Here is a 16,047-nt window from a genome sequence, read left to right as displayed (position 1 = left end):
GGAGAAGGTAGTTTCCTGATTCTATAACCGCATTTCTACCTCTGGCTACCAAAAAAAACCAAACTCATTACCGTCAAATCAATACCAACTCATAGCGACCCTACAGGGCAAAGCAGAACTTCCCCATAGGGTTTCCAAGGAGCAGCTGGTGGATTCAAACTGCCGACCTTTTGTTTAGCAGGTAAGCGCTTAACCACTGCACCACCAGGACTCCTTCAGATGCACAAGTAGGTGAGAGTTTACCAGGTGAATGACAGAGCTATGGAACAGGCAGACAATCCATGGTCATTACCCAATCTTAATCCAAATCAGATCATGTTTCCCCGTTTGTCCTAAGCCAGTTTCTGGGTTTTTTTTGTTTTTTTTTCTGCAAGAGTTGTGAAAAGATATTTAAAAGCAGGATAAATTTAAAAGTAGGAAACAAATGTTTTTCCTCTCAGAAAAAATGAATATGATTCGGCAAGGGATTAAGTTAGCTATAATGATAGTTTTTTTTTTTTTTTTTACATCTCAACTTATCATTAGCACTAAGTTGAGTTGTTATCGAGAACCAATAACAAGAAACATCACCGTGCTTGAAATTAGTAATATTATATATAAAAGAGAATTATGCATCTTAACCCCCAGAATCTTTCATACTGATAGTCTTCGGTCTCGTTTAGTAGTGGAATCATTAAATTAAGGCTTTTCATGATTTGAGGGAATCATCACAGAGAAGTGAGAGAAAATACTATTTTCATTTCATTCTCTATTTGAATGACTGATCTCTGTAATTGGATTTGTAAGGAATTTTTTTTTTTTGAATTCTACTTTTTCTTTAAATGTCCAAAGTTCCTACAGAGATGATTGTAATCTTTATGAGTAATTTAATCTTGACTATAAAAATATTTTTTAAAGATTGATATTAAAAGGATTCTTCATCTCTGAAGGGGCTTTCCTCAACTTTCCTCAACTATCCTTAGTTTAAGTCAGTGATTCTGGCCCCAGGGGACAGGTGGCATTGTTTGGAGACATTTTTCGTTGTCACAACTGAGGTAGGGGCTGTCACTGGCATCTAGTGGGTAAAGGCCAAGGATGCTGCTGAACACCCGAGAATGCACTGGGCAATCCCCTACAACAAAGAATTTTCTAGTTCAAAATGTCAGCAGTACCCAGGTTGAGAAACCCTGGTTTAAACATAAGGAGACAAAGCTCACAGGGAAGCTGCCCTATTCTAATCCAAAATCTGCCTCAGTGATTTCCTTCAAAACGCTCATTTCCATTGAATTTTGGAGTGCCTGATGGAACACCCACTATAGTCTGGTCAGCCTGTGGTGGAGGTGGGGGGATGCACTAAATATGGAAAAATATGTTTAATTCTTCCTCAAATAATATCCCCCTATTTTGTAGATTTTTATTTAAAAAAAGAGGGGTAATATAATATTTTTATGGTCAAAAATAATGAGGAAAATGAACTTCTATTTTCAAAAACAAGGTTTAAAGATGGAAAATAAGAAGCAGACACACTACTTCCTGTAGCTGGAGCTACAGGGCTTTCTATAGAAAGAGCAGGAAGGGCAGGTGGCGATTTCCAAGGGCTGTGGGGAGTGCTTTCTCCTGTGTCCTGCAGCTCAGCATGCAGGAAAACCCACACTGCTGACACACGGAGCATCCCAGGTGCTTTTAAAAAATTATTTATAGTTCTTGGGAAAAAAAAAAGGAAATTCTCTGGAATTAACCTAAACATACAGATTGCATTGAAGAATCGATGCCCTTTGAATCATGGTGCTGGCAAAGAATATTGAATATACCATGGACTGCCAGAAGAACAAACAAATCTGTCTTGGAAGGAGTACAGCCAGAATGCTCCTTAGAAGCTAGGATGGCCAGACTGTGTCTCACATACTTTGGACATGTTGTCAGGAGGGATCAGTCCCTGGAGAAGGACATCATGCTTGGTAAAGTAGAGGAAGACCCTCAAAGAGATAGATTAACGCTGTGGCTGCCACAATGGGCTCAAGCATAACAAGGAGTGTGAAGATGGTGCAGGACCTGGCAGTGTTTCGTTCTATTGTGCGTAAGGTCGTATAAGTCAGAACCAACTTGATGGGCCCTAAAACAACACAGGAACACCAAACTGAGTGGTAACGTTTTTCTAATTGTAGAGAAACATGAAAGCACTGTTTTAAATCTGCTGCCCATCAATTGCTACTGCCCCCAAGCAGGGCTGATTCAAAGGAAAAAACAAAAGCTCTTGCCTTGAGAGAATTAAAAGTCAGGACAGCTAAAGGGATAAAAAGGGATAGTAAAACCCAAATAAAAACACCACACAGACTCAGCAAGGGTCACGTGCTAGGGCGGCAAATGCAACCCACCTAACCCAATACAAAAACACTGCACTTAATTAGCCTGTTTGAGCATTTTGAAATTTTCTCATCCAAACTGTCCGTCAGAGGTGTTATCCCACATTAGCTCTCCTCCACAGCTCCACGCATTCATAAGCATAAATGTGAGGTGCTCTTCTGAGGTTAAAAAAAAAAAAAATTTTATTGGAATTAAGTTCTTCCCTTTTTTTTTTTCTTTCCAGAAAAATGCTTTAGAGATTAACTAAAGAATGCTATTTGGATGCAAACTAACATGCATTCCACTGCACAAAAACTATGAAATGACCATTTTTTGTTCCCTTTTAATAAAGGCAGAGTGATGTGACATCAAATTAGGTCTTTAAATCTAAAAATGAGAGACTGATTTCTTCTTTGGCTCCGGACAAGGCATCTCAAACAACAATTGCGTAGGAGAATTTAGCCCACACATGTTGAAGTCACAGAAAACGCCCTGGTCTGTGTGAATATCAACCACAATTTAATAATTTACCCTTTTTTTTTTTAACTATAAAGGGCATATAACCTGGCTCAATAAACTACTAGGGATAATAACATATGCAGACATTTTTCTATTTACCTAATTCGTGGTCCACTTTGAAGGAATAAAAAGTTTCCTATGCTACTAATCACAGCTGCTTACTTATTTCAGCCTTAGAATTGAACGCTAAAACACATTTTAAAAGATGCGTCTGTGCTACAAACTGCAGGTGAATTTCTGATGAGCTCTGTGCAGAGTCTAAACAGGACTTAAAGCCTACGGCCTAAGAGGGGGTCATTTTCAGTTCACCCTGCAGCCCATCAAAGAAGATACTGGGGCTCTACTGAGGCCCTTCTCATTTCCTCATACCTATTTTGATTTTTTTTTTTGATTACATTAAAACATTACTGTCTAAACAATTGATAAACACATGGTAGGTGCTTCTCCAGTACTAATATATATTGGTTTGGGGTCTGAATCAGATTCTAATAAATTTATTTAAATTCGATAATATGAGTCAGAGACATAAAAGAAAATTCTAAGCTCTTCAAAACACATTAAAAGAAGCAATTAAATAAATTCTCACATCTCCCGTTGACATGCGCCTGTCCAACAAGTTACTAGTTGGCAGCTACAATAAATACTTTAAAATAGATCTAATTAAAGAAAAGACAATCTAGCTTATTTATTCGGCAGCAGTGAATACTCAATGCCATACATTCTTCTATTTCCGAAATACTCATTTTCTTTGGTAAATGCTACGTGGTTAGATCAATGTGACCATATTGAGGAAGACGCGAAGGAAATTTAGACTAATAAGTCATTTGTCATTAAAGCAATAAATGAAAACCGTCCCACCTGGACTGACTGAAAGACAGTATGTAAGTACATGACTCAGACTTAAGGAAGTGGAAAAAGTCCCATACTTCCAAATGAAAAGAAAAAAAGGATTTTATATGTTTAAACCTCTGAAACACCCTATAGTTATAGTTCAGCTCGCAGTAGAAAGTAAACATGAGCTTTCTCTCCACCTCTCAAGATGAAGAGATGGTCAAAAAGCATTTGCACCCTCCCCCACTCAACTCTTGTTCCACCAATGTTCTGACGGCATTTTCTACATTAATAGATATTCTTTTTACATTTATTCAAAAACAAGAGTGAAAAAAAAAAAAAAAAACAGCTCAGCACAGACAGGAATATCTAACTTTCCTGCTTTATGATCTCCTAGGGGAATGGAAAAAGATAGCTATGATGGTTCTGACACTTTTTTCGATGCACTGAGGCTATGTGCTCACCTGAGCCAGGTAGAAGTTCTAAACAACTAAAGAATGAAACAAAACTACTTTGAAGGCTGTGCTCACTGTCACTGAGTCCCAGACGTTGATATCCCTGGTATGTACACTAGTGAAGTTTGCTTTCGAAAATAAAAGTTCAAACTAAAGCTGCTGAAGTGCAGCGTGAGATGCCCAGAGTAACATAAAGGGGTCACCAGTCACATAAAAATTAACAGATATGTTCCACTAAAATTCAGCCCCTTACTGAACACATAGGCAGTCCCCCACTGAACACAGAGAGTGCACACTGCAAGTTTGGCCGGTGCCTATGACCCACCAAGCTCTCCCCACAAGCCAAGCTGATGGTCAAAGTGCCTGGTCTACCCAGTCTGGTCATGGGAGTACCAGATTAAAAGTGTGTGCAGTTTACATAATGTTCTTCCTCTTGAGTAGGTTTATGAGCTTGTCCATAGACACTTAGATAGCCCTCCGAAGGCACATCAATAGCCACTTCCGCCATGTTTCTTTTACTGAGGCCGTCACTTCCATACACATCTAGGGTCGGATAGCCATTGTGCTCCACGCAGCCATTGACGTGGCCCAGGGGCAGTGCCTCGGGAGGACAGCACAGCTGCCTGGCACAGCTCTTGGAGATGCAGGGTGAGCTGCAGGGCAGGAGCAAGTCCTTTTGCTGCAGGGTCTCCTCCAAGTCCACATTTTCAAACTGGATGGTCACGCTGTGGATTCCTGCATTGTGGAAGATTTCTCGAATTTTGACATTGGCGTCCTCGTATCCCTTGCCCTTTTGATACTTGATGTGCAGGGTGGCAATGATCTTTCCACTTATAAGTTCCCAGATGTGCAACTCATGTACACTGCTAACTCCATGCACACTAGACAGCTTACTCACTAGAACAGAGAAAAGCAAGCAAAGCAAAGGTAAGTTCTATAATTGAACATGGAACTATGGGAAAGATCTGGGCCCCTTAAACTTTCTCACCAAAATGACATGTAATTACTAAAAGTTGTTGTTGTGTGCCATCAAGTGGATTCCAACTCAAAGAGACCCTACAGGACAGGGTAGAATTGCCCCATAGGGTTTCTTAGGCTGTAATCTTTATGAGAGCAGATTGCCAGGTCTTTTCTCCCACAGAGCAGCTGGTGCATTCTAACCGTCAATCTTTTGGTAGCAGCTGAGTGCTTAACTGTTGCACCACTAGGGTTCCTTTTTACTAAAAGTTCCAAAACCAAACCAAACCCATTGCCGTTGAGTCGATTTTAACTCATAGCAGCCCTACAGGACAGAGTAGAACTGCTCCATAGAGTTTCCAAGGAGTGCCTGGTGAATTCGAACTGCCGACCTTTTGGTTAGCAGCCATAGCTCTTAACCATTCACCACCAGGGTTTCCTTACTAAAAGTTACAGGTAGAAAAATAGCTGTCCTTTTATAGGCACATTTTCTCTTAATCTTCTTTCCCCTCTCTGAATTCTTATACCACATCTGTTTAGCACATAAAAGACAATTCGAGAATGTAGGTTTAACAAAAAACTTTAATACTAATGTCCAGAGTTGTTGAGTATACAGTAGAATGAACACACAGTAGACTGCCGGTAAAAGTATAAAACAGAATATCTTTTTTTGAGGGGATAATTTGGCAATACGGATCAAAAACCTTTAAAATGTGGTCAGCGATTCTAACACTAGAAATTTACTCTAAATAAAATAACCATTGATGTTCCAAGTATTTATGTACAAGGATAGTTGGGGCAATGCAATCTGTATTAATGAAAAAATGGAAACCATAAGGAAAAAGCTAAATAATGGAATATAATAATGGCTGTTAAAGAGTGAGTTGCAGGAGAATATTTAAAGATATGGGGAAATGTGCCTGAGATATTTAAAAGTGAAAAAACAAACAGCTAAACTGTATGTATGAGGTGGTCTTTTTTTTTTCTTACAAAACATCAAACGGTATTGAATACACCATGGGCTGCCAAAAGAACAAAAAAATTTGTCTTGGAGGAAGTGCAACCAGAACGCTCCTTGGAAGCAAGGATGGTGAGACTTTGTCTCCCACACTTTGGACATGTTATCAGGAGGGATCAGTCCCTGGGGAAGGACATCAGGCTTGGTAAAGTACAGGGTCAGCGGAAAAGAGGAAAACCCTCAAGGAAGTGGATTGACACAGTGGCTGCAACAATGGGCTTAAGCATAACAACAATTGTGAGAATGGCACGGGACCGGGCAGTGTTTCGTTCTGTTGTACACAGGGTCTTTATGAGTTGGAACCGACCTGACGGCACCAAACAACAACAATTTAAAGAGATGGTACTTAGTAGCGGTTATGAGCAAAGACCCCGTAACCAGCCAGGGTCTGAATACCAGTTTAGCCATTTACTACCTTCATGGCCTTGGGTAATTTACCTAGCAGTGCCTTAGTTTCCTTATCTGTCTGTAAATTAGGAATGATAATAATAGTACCTCATAAGATTATTTTAAGAATTAAAATGACTTACTATATGTAAGACACTTAGAACAGTACCTAGCTTGTATAAGTGTCCCTAAAGTGTTGCTATTGGTATTACTATAAAATTTTTTAAATAATGTTTTTAAATTGTTACTTTATTAAAAGGCAATCTATAATTTGACATTTTAGCACTTATTTCCCTTTCCCATTCTCCACTGCATAACACATTCTTAAAAAAAAGGTTTTCTAATGTATAACAGCTAAGATGAATATTTTTAAAAAATTGAAAAAAGGCAATCTAAGCCTATACATACATATATATATATATATATCGAAACCCTGGTGGCGTAGTAGTTAAGTGCTACTGCTGCTAACCAAGAGGCTGGCAGTTCAAATCCACCAGGCGCTCCTTGGAAACTCTATGCAGGTAGTTCTACTCAGTCCTATAGGGCCGCTATGAGTCGGAATCAACTCAACAGCGGTGGGTTTGGTTTTGGTTTATATACATATATATAATATATATATATATCACAAATTGTTTTGTCTATATCTATCTTGTTTCCTCAACTAGGAAACAGTTCCTGGGAGGATAAAGGCAATGTGGTACCTCTATTTGCTCCTCTGTGCCCCCTCTCCCTGCCCACCTCCCCCTGCTCCTCTGTGCCCCTTTCTCTCCCTCCCCACCTCCCCTCCTCTGTGCCCCTCTCCCTGACTACCTCCCCCTGCTCCTCTGTGCCCCCTCTCCCTCCCCACCTCCCCTTGCTCCTCTGTGCCCCCTCTCCCTCTCCACCCCCTCCTCTCTGCCCCCTCTCCCTCCCCACCCCCCTCCTGTGTCCCTCTCCCTCCCCACTCCACCTCCTCTGTGCCTCTCTCCCTCGTCACCATCCCCCCTGCCTTCTGTAACACCCCCCTCCCCACCTCCACCTCTGCCTACAGCACTCACTGGGCAAACAGTAGGTGTTCAGGAAATAGAGGTTAATAAACTGTATAATAAACAATGCAGAGAGCTGGCCACACCTAATTGACCATCAGAGACAGTAAACTAACCAACACAGCCAGAGAAGAGGCCAAAGGGTACTAGAACACCCAGGTGAAAAGGTCCCAGGAGAAGCAAGAGCTATGGGCAATGGTGGGGCAGGCTGGTACCACAGCTACTCGCGCCATTAAGTGAACACAGGGAGGCCAGACTGTAACCTTCCTAAAACAGCCCCATTGTAAACAGGCCTTCATGAGGGAGAGTCTAACCAGGCCACACAACGCATTATGGTCCATTTAAATATAATTTCTGGTATTTGTCGTGAAGTAAGGTCTTAAAACTTTCAGTCTCCTAGTGAGTCCGGATTCTATTCCACATTTTCTGGCTCACTGGTGATTTCATAACAATATCGGATATGCATAAAACAGCTTTTTTTTTCCTATAAAAATAATTTCTATTCAGAAAAGCCAGAAATAAAGTTGTGTGTTCAGTTTCTTACCAAAATCTGAATAGTTCCCATTTAGAAATCCTACAAAATCTCTAAAATATTCACTCTCAGATGCTCATACCTAAAGTGAGACTTTGGCCTGCTTGAGCAAAGCAAAGAAACAGATTTCATTACTAAAATGAGGGATCGAATGCTCTGAATTTAAAAATTGTTCTTTCTACAGTGTTAGGAGAAACGAGCTGGCCTTCATGCCCATGAAAATCAATGAACTAGAAAACATATCCATATATGATTTATGTTTTCAGAATAAGGAGAAGAAAAAAATAAGCTCTCGGCTGAATTGGTCTTACATGCATTACAATAACCCTTTGACAGAGGGGCTGTAACCCAGGAATAGGTCCTTTCCAATCCAGGACTCTACATTTTGCAAAACATTTACAATCGAATCAGAGAGTCATGGGTTGGGAAGGACCTTCGGTTCTTGCAGCTGTGAGTCATCTTACTAGGCTACAAAACATATGAAGAGGTGGTATTTCCTGGTGATCTGAAGTATTTCAGAGTCCATAAATCAAACATTGCTCCAAAATACTGCTGGCCCTTTTGCCGGAGTCAAATGACATCAGGAGCAGTTTCAGATCAAAATCCACCATGACTTACTCAGCTCTTCCACGTTAACTCCTTTGGGGACCATCTGTAACAGGATGGATGCAGTCTCCTTGATGAGTGGAAAGGCAGATGACAAAATGATGATGACCATGATCACGGTTAGGCTGGGGTCAATGTAGCACTGCCAGTTACAGGGGTCTTCGGTTTTCAGGGGACGCACATAGAATATGATGGCCGTGATCACCACAACCACGGAGCCCAGGGCATCTCCCATCACATGCAAAAGTACACCTGCCGGGAAGGAAGAAAGACGGCTAAAGCGCAAACCCAAGATGGAAGCCACATGGTGCTCACTGACTCGTCTTCCATGTATGTTTCTGCCTGTTGCTATTTATTTCCTGTTTGTTTAGAACAGCAGCAGAGTGGGTCAGAATGAAAAAAATAATGGCAATTGTTTTTCGGAAGACAAAACAAGAGGCCACCCTCCCAAGACACAGAGAACCTGGGAAGAGGGAGAGTCTAGGAAGACCCTGAGCTAGCCGACACCTGAGGGAAGAGTGACTGCCACCCTCACAGTGCCACACTGCCATCACCCACCATCCATCAGAGGGAACCCACCTGGAGAACAGGGGCCATGAAAATACTTTCTTTTTCTTTCAGGCAAATGTCTGTGCTACCACTTGCTTTAAACGTTCTTAAGAGGAAAGGGAACTAAAATGTATCAAGAGGGTGGTTCCTTTTACTCTTTGTCTTCCCACTACCTGGATCCATTTCCCCCTTCCACATATGTATTTGCCTATATTTCACTTCAAAAAACAATAAAACAAACAAACAAAAAAACATTGCTGAGTCGATTCCAACTCATGGTGACCCCACGTGTGTCAGAGAAGAACTGTGCCCCACAGGGTTTTCAAAGGCTGATTTTTTGGAATAGATCTCTAGGCCTTTCTTCCAAGACGCCTCTGGGTGGACTTGAACCTTCAAGCTTTCGGTTTTCAGCCAAGTTCTCGAGAACAGCAATGTTTTCACTGAATAATGTGTCATTTGTTACAATAAATAAAATTAAAATTCTTTAGATGGTAATAAAAATTGTGCAAGACTTTATTTAGAGAAAGTTTCTAAGGGCATACATGACGACATAGGAAGCATGCCCAGAAAACCAGTTGTCGTCAAGTCAGTTTCAACTCAGAGTGACCCATGTGTTTCAGAGTAGAACTGCGCTCCATGGGGTTTTCAAAGAAAACATGTAGTCCTCAACGAAGAAGAAGTGGACGTTCCAATGTTTGTCATAGACTAAAATACTATTTAGTAAGTTAGGTGAAAATCTTATTAGGAGAATTAAAAGTGTAAACACAAAGTATTTTTTACAGGGAGTAACGTCAGGATCTTGCTGTTTAAAGCATGGTTTAAGGCCAAAAGCGTCAGCATCGCCTGGCAGCCTGTGAAGAACACAGAGTTTCAGGTCCCGCTTCAGACCTATTGAACTGGAATCTGCATTATAACAAGATGCCAGGTGATTCAAACGCATCAAAAAATTTTGCAAAGCACTGCTCTGGAAGAAAACATACATTGAGAAAAGTCAGCTTTGTCTCACCAAATATCCCACAGATTCACTCGGTAGAATTAATAATAATCCAAATTACTAACAACTCACTTCTGGCTAAAATGGAATGGTCTCACTTTGAAGATGCTTTAATTGGGCTAATTCCTCCCCCCAGCAACACTTCCAGCTTTCTGAGCATGTCATGAGTAAAACGGCAGTCTGTAAACATGCTTAATGTAATTTGTGACAACTTTTCCCCCAAATAATGCTGGAGTAAAAGGATCTCCACATTTTCTTTTGGCTGAGTGTTTACTTGTAGTAATAGGATACTCATTCAATAAATCATCCAGTCGATTAGAGACTAATAGTGGTCCCATAGGACAGATTAGAACTGTCCCATAGCGTTTCCAAGGCTTGAAGCACTTACTGATGAAGATCAAAGGCTACAGCCTTCAGTATGGATTACACTGCAACATGAAGAAAATAAAAATCCTTACAACTGGACCAATAAGGAACATTATGATAAATGGAGAAAATATGGAACTTGTCAAGGATTTCATTTTACTTGGATCCACAATCAATGCCCATGGAAGCAGCAGTCAAAAAATCAAAGGACATATTGCATTGGACAAATATGCTACAAAAGACCTCTTTAAAGTGTTAAAAAGCAAAGACGTCACTTTAAGGACTAAGGTGCACCTGACCAAGGCCATGTGTCATGGATTGAATTGTGTCCCCCCAAAATACGTGTCAACTTGGTTAGGCCATGGTTCCCAGTACTGTGTGATTGTCCTCCATTCTGTGATTGTAATTTTATGTTAAAGAGGATTAACCCATTGCCATCGAGTTGATTCTGACTCATAACGACCCTATAGGACAGAACAGAACTGTCCCATAGAGTTTCCAAGGAGAACCTGGTGGATTCAAACTGCTGACCTTTGGTTAGTAATCGTAGTAGTTAACCACTATACTACCAGGGTTTCGTAAAGAGGATTAGGGTGAGATTGTAACTTCCTTACCCAGGTCACATCCCTGATCCAATGTAAAGGCAGTTTCCCTAGGGTGTGGCCTGCACCACCTTTTATCTCTCAAGAGATAAAACGGAAAACGAAGTGAGCAGAGAGGTGGGACCTCATACCACCAAGAAAGAAGCATCAGGAGCAAAGCACGTCCTTTGGATCTGAGGTTCCTCCGCAGAGATGCTCCTAGTCCAGGGGAAGATTGATGAGAAGAACCTTCCTCCAGAGCCAATAGACAGAGAAAGCCTTCCCCTGGAGCTGATGCCGTGAATTTAGACTTGTAGCCTACTAGACTGTGAGAGAATAAATTTCTCTTTGTTAAAGCCATCCATTTGTGGTATTTCTGTTACAGCAGCACTAGATGGCTAAGACACTATTGTATTTTCAATTGCCTCATATGCATTTGAAAGCCGGACAGTGAATAAGAAAGACCGAAGAAGAATTGATGCCTTTGAATTATGATGTTGGTGAGGAGTACTGAATGTGCCATAGACTGCCAGCAGAATGAGCAAATCTATCTTGGAAGAAGTACAGCCAGAATGCTCCTTAGAAGTGAGGATGACAAGACTTCGTCTCACATACTTTGGACATGTTATCAGGAGGGACCAGTCCCTGGATAAGGGCATCATGCTTGGTTAAGTACAGAGTCAGCGAAAAAGAGGAAGACCCTCAATGAGACGGACTGACACAGTGGCTCCAACAATGGGCTCAAACATAGCAACGATTGTGAGGATGGCGCAGGACCAGGCAGTGTTTCGTTCTGTCATACATAGGGTCTCTATGAGTCAGAATTGACTTGACGGTACCTAACAACAAACAAACAACAATGAAGCAGACTACCACATCTTTCTCTCATGGAGCGGCTGGTAGGTTCGAACTGCAGACCTTTTGGCTAGCAGCTAAGCACTTAACCACTGTATCACCAGAGCTCCCTATAAATAAATAAAACAATTTCATTTCCTTCTTTTGTGCCCATCCCCACCCCACAAAACTTTCTCATGAGTTGGCCCATGCCACTTGTTCCACTGGGATTAAACTAAGAATCTCAGCTTTAACTTTGTTCAGGACAGTAAAATACTACCATACTATTATGAAAACAAAATATTCCCTATACCATTTGACGTCATTTTCATTGCCTGCAACAGTCCGTCATTTATTATATGATTGTTCTTGTGCACGTTAGCCTTATTTCTGCCATTAGACTCTAAGTAACATGAAGATGAGTGTCACACCATGCATTTACTTTGTTCGTACTAAAGGCATACTGGTATACCTGTTTATACTGGAGGCATACAACATCGCCACACACAACCACCCACTGCCATCAAGACCATTTCAACTCATGGCGAACTCATGGGGTTTTTCTTGTCTGAAATCTTCTTGGAAGAAACCCTGGTAGTGCAATGGATAAGCAAGCGCTTGACTACTTACCAAGAAGTTGGCTGTTCAAATCCACTCAGCTGCTCTGGGAGAGAAAGACCTGATGACCCGCTCCAGTAAAGATTACATCCAAGAAAACCCCATAAGGCAGTCCTACTCTGTCACATGGGGTCTCTATGAGTTGGAATCAACTTGGTAGCACCTAACACACAATAAAATCTTTATGGAAGGAGCTCTGGTGGTACAACAGTTAAGTGCTCAGCTCATTGAAAGGTTGGAGTTTCAAACCCTGGGATGGGAAGTCTCAAAGAAGGCTTCTCCAGAGGTGGGCAGTTTGGGCTGGACTCTGAAGAGGAGACAGACTTGAACAAGCAGAGCCAGGAGAAGGCATTCCAGGCAGCAAGACCTGGAGGGAGGCTATGGACAGAGGACGTGTTTGTCAGGCAATGGGACTCGGGTGGACTACATTTGCAATCCCAAAACCGGATACTGTCTTTATAAGCCATGGTGGCATTGTTGTGTGACGTCGAGTCTATTCTCACTAGCAATAAGTTTCTCATCTGTAAAATGAGATAAATAATAATATCTGCCTCACTTCCCTCAGAGGCTAGGTCTGAAAAGCATGTGAAACAAAGTCCGAAAACCCACAGAGATGTGCACAGAACTGGAGACAGCGAGGGAGGTCTGACCAGGGAGCCTATGATAAGGATGGCTACCCTTTGTTGAGCAGGTCTTCTGTCTGTCCCCACTACCCATGTAATCCTCACAACAGCACAATGATGCTGGTACTCCATTATAGAGATAGGGAAACTGAAACTCAAAGAGGTTAAGCTCCTGGCCCAAGGCCATCTTGTTGACAAAAGGCAGAGGCAGGACTCAAACCAGATTAGTCTGACTTTAGAGCCTGTGCGCTTGCTTGTGCATTAAAGCAGGGGGAGGGGGAGGGGGAGCGGCAGAGAGGGGAGGCAGCAATATGGTAAGGGTGGAAGTAGGCAGTGAAGTAAAGGGATGGGGAGAGAGAAGTGGTGGGGGGACAGGAAGCAGTACAGAGGCAGGGGAAGGAGGTTAGGCTGTGAGGGAGTGGGTGGGGGGAAGATAAGGCAGTGAAGGGGTGAAGAGAAGGGCAGAAATGTCTAGAAAAGAATGTTGCAACTGGAACATACAAGCCCTTGAATGTCAGCAGTGTTAGACCTTATTCTGGATGCAGTAAAACTTTCTGAGCAGGCACTGATGTGATCATATCTGTGATTCAGAAAGATAAATCTGGCAGCAGTTTCCAGATAACAAAGGTTGTCGCTCTTTAGACAACTTAATCATAAGCAATTACAATGTTCACAAGGTAGCTTTCCAAAGAAGAGAAAAACCTTAGCACCTGGCCCTAACTTGCTGGTCTAAGGAGTCCCTGGGATGTGCAAGCTCCATGGATAATTTTTCTGGCACCTCATGCAACCTTAACAACCTAGCAAACCAAGAATGCAGACAGTAAGCTAGGTACTTCTGTAGGGGTATAAATATGACGAGAGTCATGACTGGGGTCCCTGGGTGGTGCAAATAATTAATGCATTCAGCTGCTAACTGAAAGGTTGGCGGTATGAGTTCACCCAGAGGTGCCTTGGAAGAAAGGCCTGGTGATCTACTTTCAAAAAGCAGCCATTGAAAACCCTGTGGAGCACAGTTCTACTCTGACACACATGGGGCTGCCAGGAGCCGGATTCAAGTCTATGGTCACGGGTGCTGGAAGAACAAAAAACTTCAAATAGTCATATCCAAGGAGTGGCTGCTGGATTTGAACTGCCAACCTTTGGGTTAGCAGCCATATCACTTAACCACTGTGCCACCAGGGCTCCAGTCATATAACATGCACTGGTGATTTAACATAGTTGAAATTTGATAATTGTCCCAGCACTTGGAAAAACCACCAATGCTGTTGAATTTGTTGAATAACTGAGAACAACGTGCATTAGCCCTGAGCATTTACAAGAGGTTATGAAAGGAAACCCTGGTGGTGTAGTGGTTGAGAGCTATGGCTGCTAACCAAAAGGTCGGCCGTTCAAATCCATCAGGTGCTCCTTGGAAACCCTAAGAGGCAGTTCTACTCTGCCCTATAGGGTTGCTGGGTTGGAATCGACTCAACAGCAATGGGTCTATGAAAGAACAATGAGCCCTGGTGGCACAGTGGTTAAAGTGTTCAGCTGCTAACCAAACGGTCCACAGTTCAAACTCACCAGCAGCTGTGGGGGGAGAGACCTGGCGATCCGCTCCTGTAAAGATTACAGATTAGGAAACCCTGTGAGGCAGCTCTACTCTGTCCTATAGGTTTGCTACGGGTGGGAATGGACTCCACAGCACACAAGAGCAACATTTTCAAAGGATGAGAGAGCGCTTTCTTATTGGAAAATAAAATTAAGAACGTTAGAAAATCTCATGAATGGGAATTCATTTCCAGTGATACCAGGATTACTCTTACTTTCTGTACCTTTACACTAAAGTAAGAGACCTCAGCATCCGACACTCTGTGGCAACGTTTTCTAACGCATTGTGTTTAATGCTATTAAAACCGACCCCTGCAAAGCTCACTGACAGGCATTTTAAAAGGATTCAGCTTTTCACTGTGTGTTTCTTAGAACTCTTTTTTTTTTTTTTTTTAATTCCCATTTCAAGAAGAGAACAGTCATGAAGTTTAGAGGTGCTGCTGGTTCACAGATGTTTCCCCTGCTGATCCGGGGGGGCAGTCCTGCTTTCTAACACAGTTGCTTCAGTGGCAGAAATGCAACCATTCAGCAGACAGTGCATGCTGGAGAAGCAAGCCGTCTGTGCTTGGGGTCTAGAGACAGTGTGCCGTAATGGAAAAAGCCAGAAATGTGAAGCAGGAGCCCAGAATCTCAGCCCTGCCTCTGCAGCTGGCTGAGGTAACACGCGGGAAGTCGCGTGACTCTCTGGGCTCTTTCCTCATCTGTAGAGTGAAGGAGTTGGTGTCCATTTTCCCTAAGGTTTTTCATTCTGTGGTCCTGTGAGGTGTTTCCTGTGGTCCTGTGAGGTAGGGGTACAGGACCTACGGTGACGCAGCCTCATGCTTAGGACCAGAAAGGCTGTGACGTTCCTGCTAGCCACAGCGTGGGTATTCATGAGAAACGGCAGGAAGGCTCTGAGCTAACCCTCACTGAACTGTGTGGGTTTGAGCCCCAGCTCTTCCTCTCCGTACTTAACAATGACAAAGGATGGTTGTTGTTGTCAGGTGCCCTCGAGCCGATGCCCACTCATGGCAGCCCCATGTGTGCAGAGCAGAACTGCACCCCATAGTGTTTTCAAGGCTGTGACCTTGCCAGTGCAGACTACCAGGCCTTATGTCAGAAGCACCTCTGGGTGGTTAGTTATCCAGTGCTTAAACCACTGTGCCACCCAGGAACTCCTAGTGATGATACGCCCATCTGGTACGGTTGTTGTGAACATGAAAAGACTGATTCATGAATGGCAACAGGCTCAAAGTACACA

General features: G+C 42.5%; 1 protein-coding gene across 2 annotated transcripts in view; it reads right to left on the bottom strand.

Annotated features, from left to right (window-relative positions):
• Window positions 1–4,031: 4,031 nt before the first annotated feature.
• Window positions 4,032–16,047, bottom strand: part of SLC30A10 (solute carrier family 30 member 10) — a 45,733-nt gene continuing 33,717 nt past the window's right edge. For both annotated transcript variants that reach the window (XM_064276963.1, XM_023538714.2), the window contains exons 3-4: window positions 8,665–8,904; window positions 4,032–5,024 (exon numbers count right to left, since the gene is read on the bottom strand). In XM_064276963.1, coding sequence (XP_064133033.1) covers window positions 4,525–5,024; window positions 8,665–8,904 — 740 coding nt within the window. In that variant the 3' untranslated portion in view covers window positions 4,032–4,524. The remainder of the gene's footprint in view (window positions 5,025–8,664; window positions 8,905–16,047) is intronic.

Source organism: Loxodonta africana, chromosome 25 (genome assembly GCF_030014295.1).
Source record: "Loxodonta africana isolate mLoxAfr1 chromosome 25, mLoxAfr1.hap2, whole genome shotgun sequence".
Classification (NCBI taxonomy): domain Eukaryota; kingdom Metazoa; phylum Chordata; class Mammalia; order Proboscidea; family Elephantidae; genus Loxodonta; species Loxodonta africana.
This window is presented reverse-complemented; position numbering and strand designations above follow the sequence as displayed.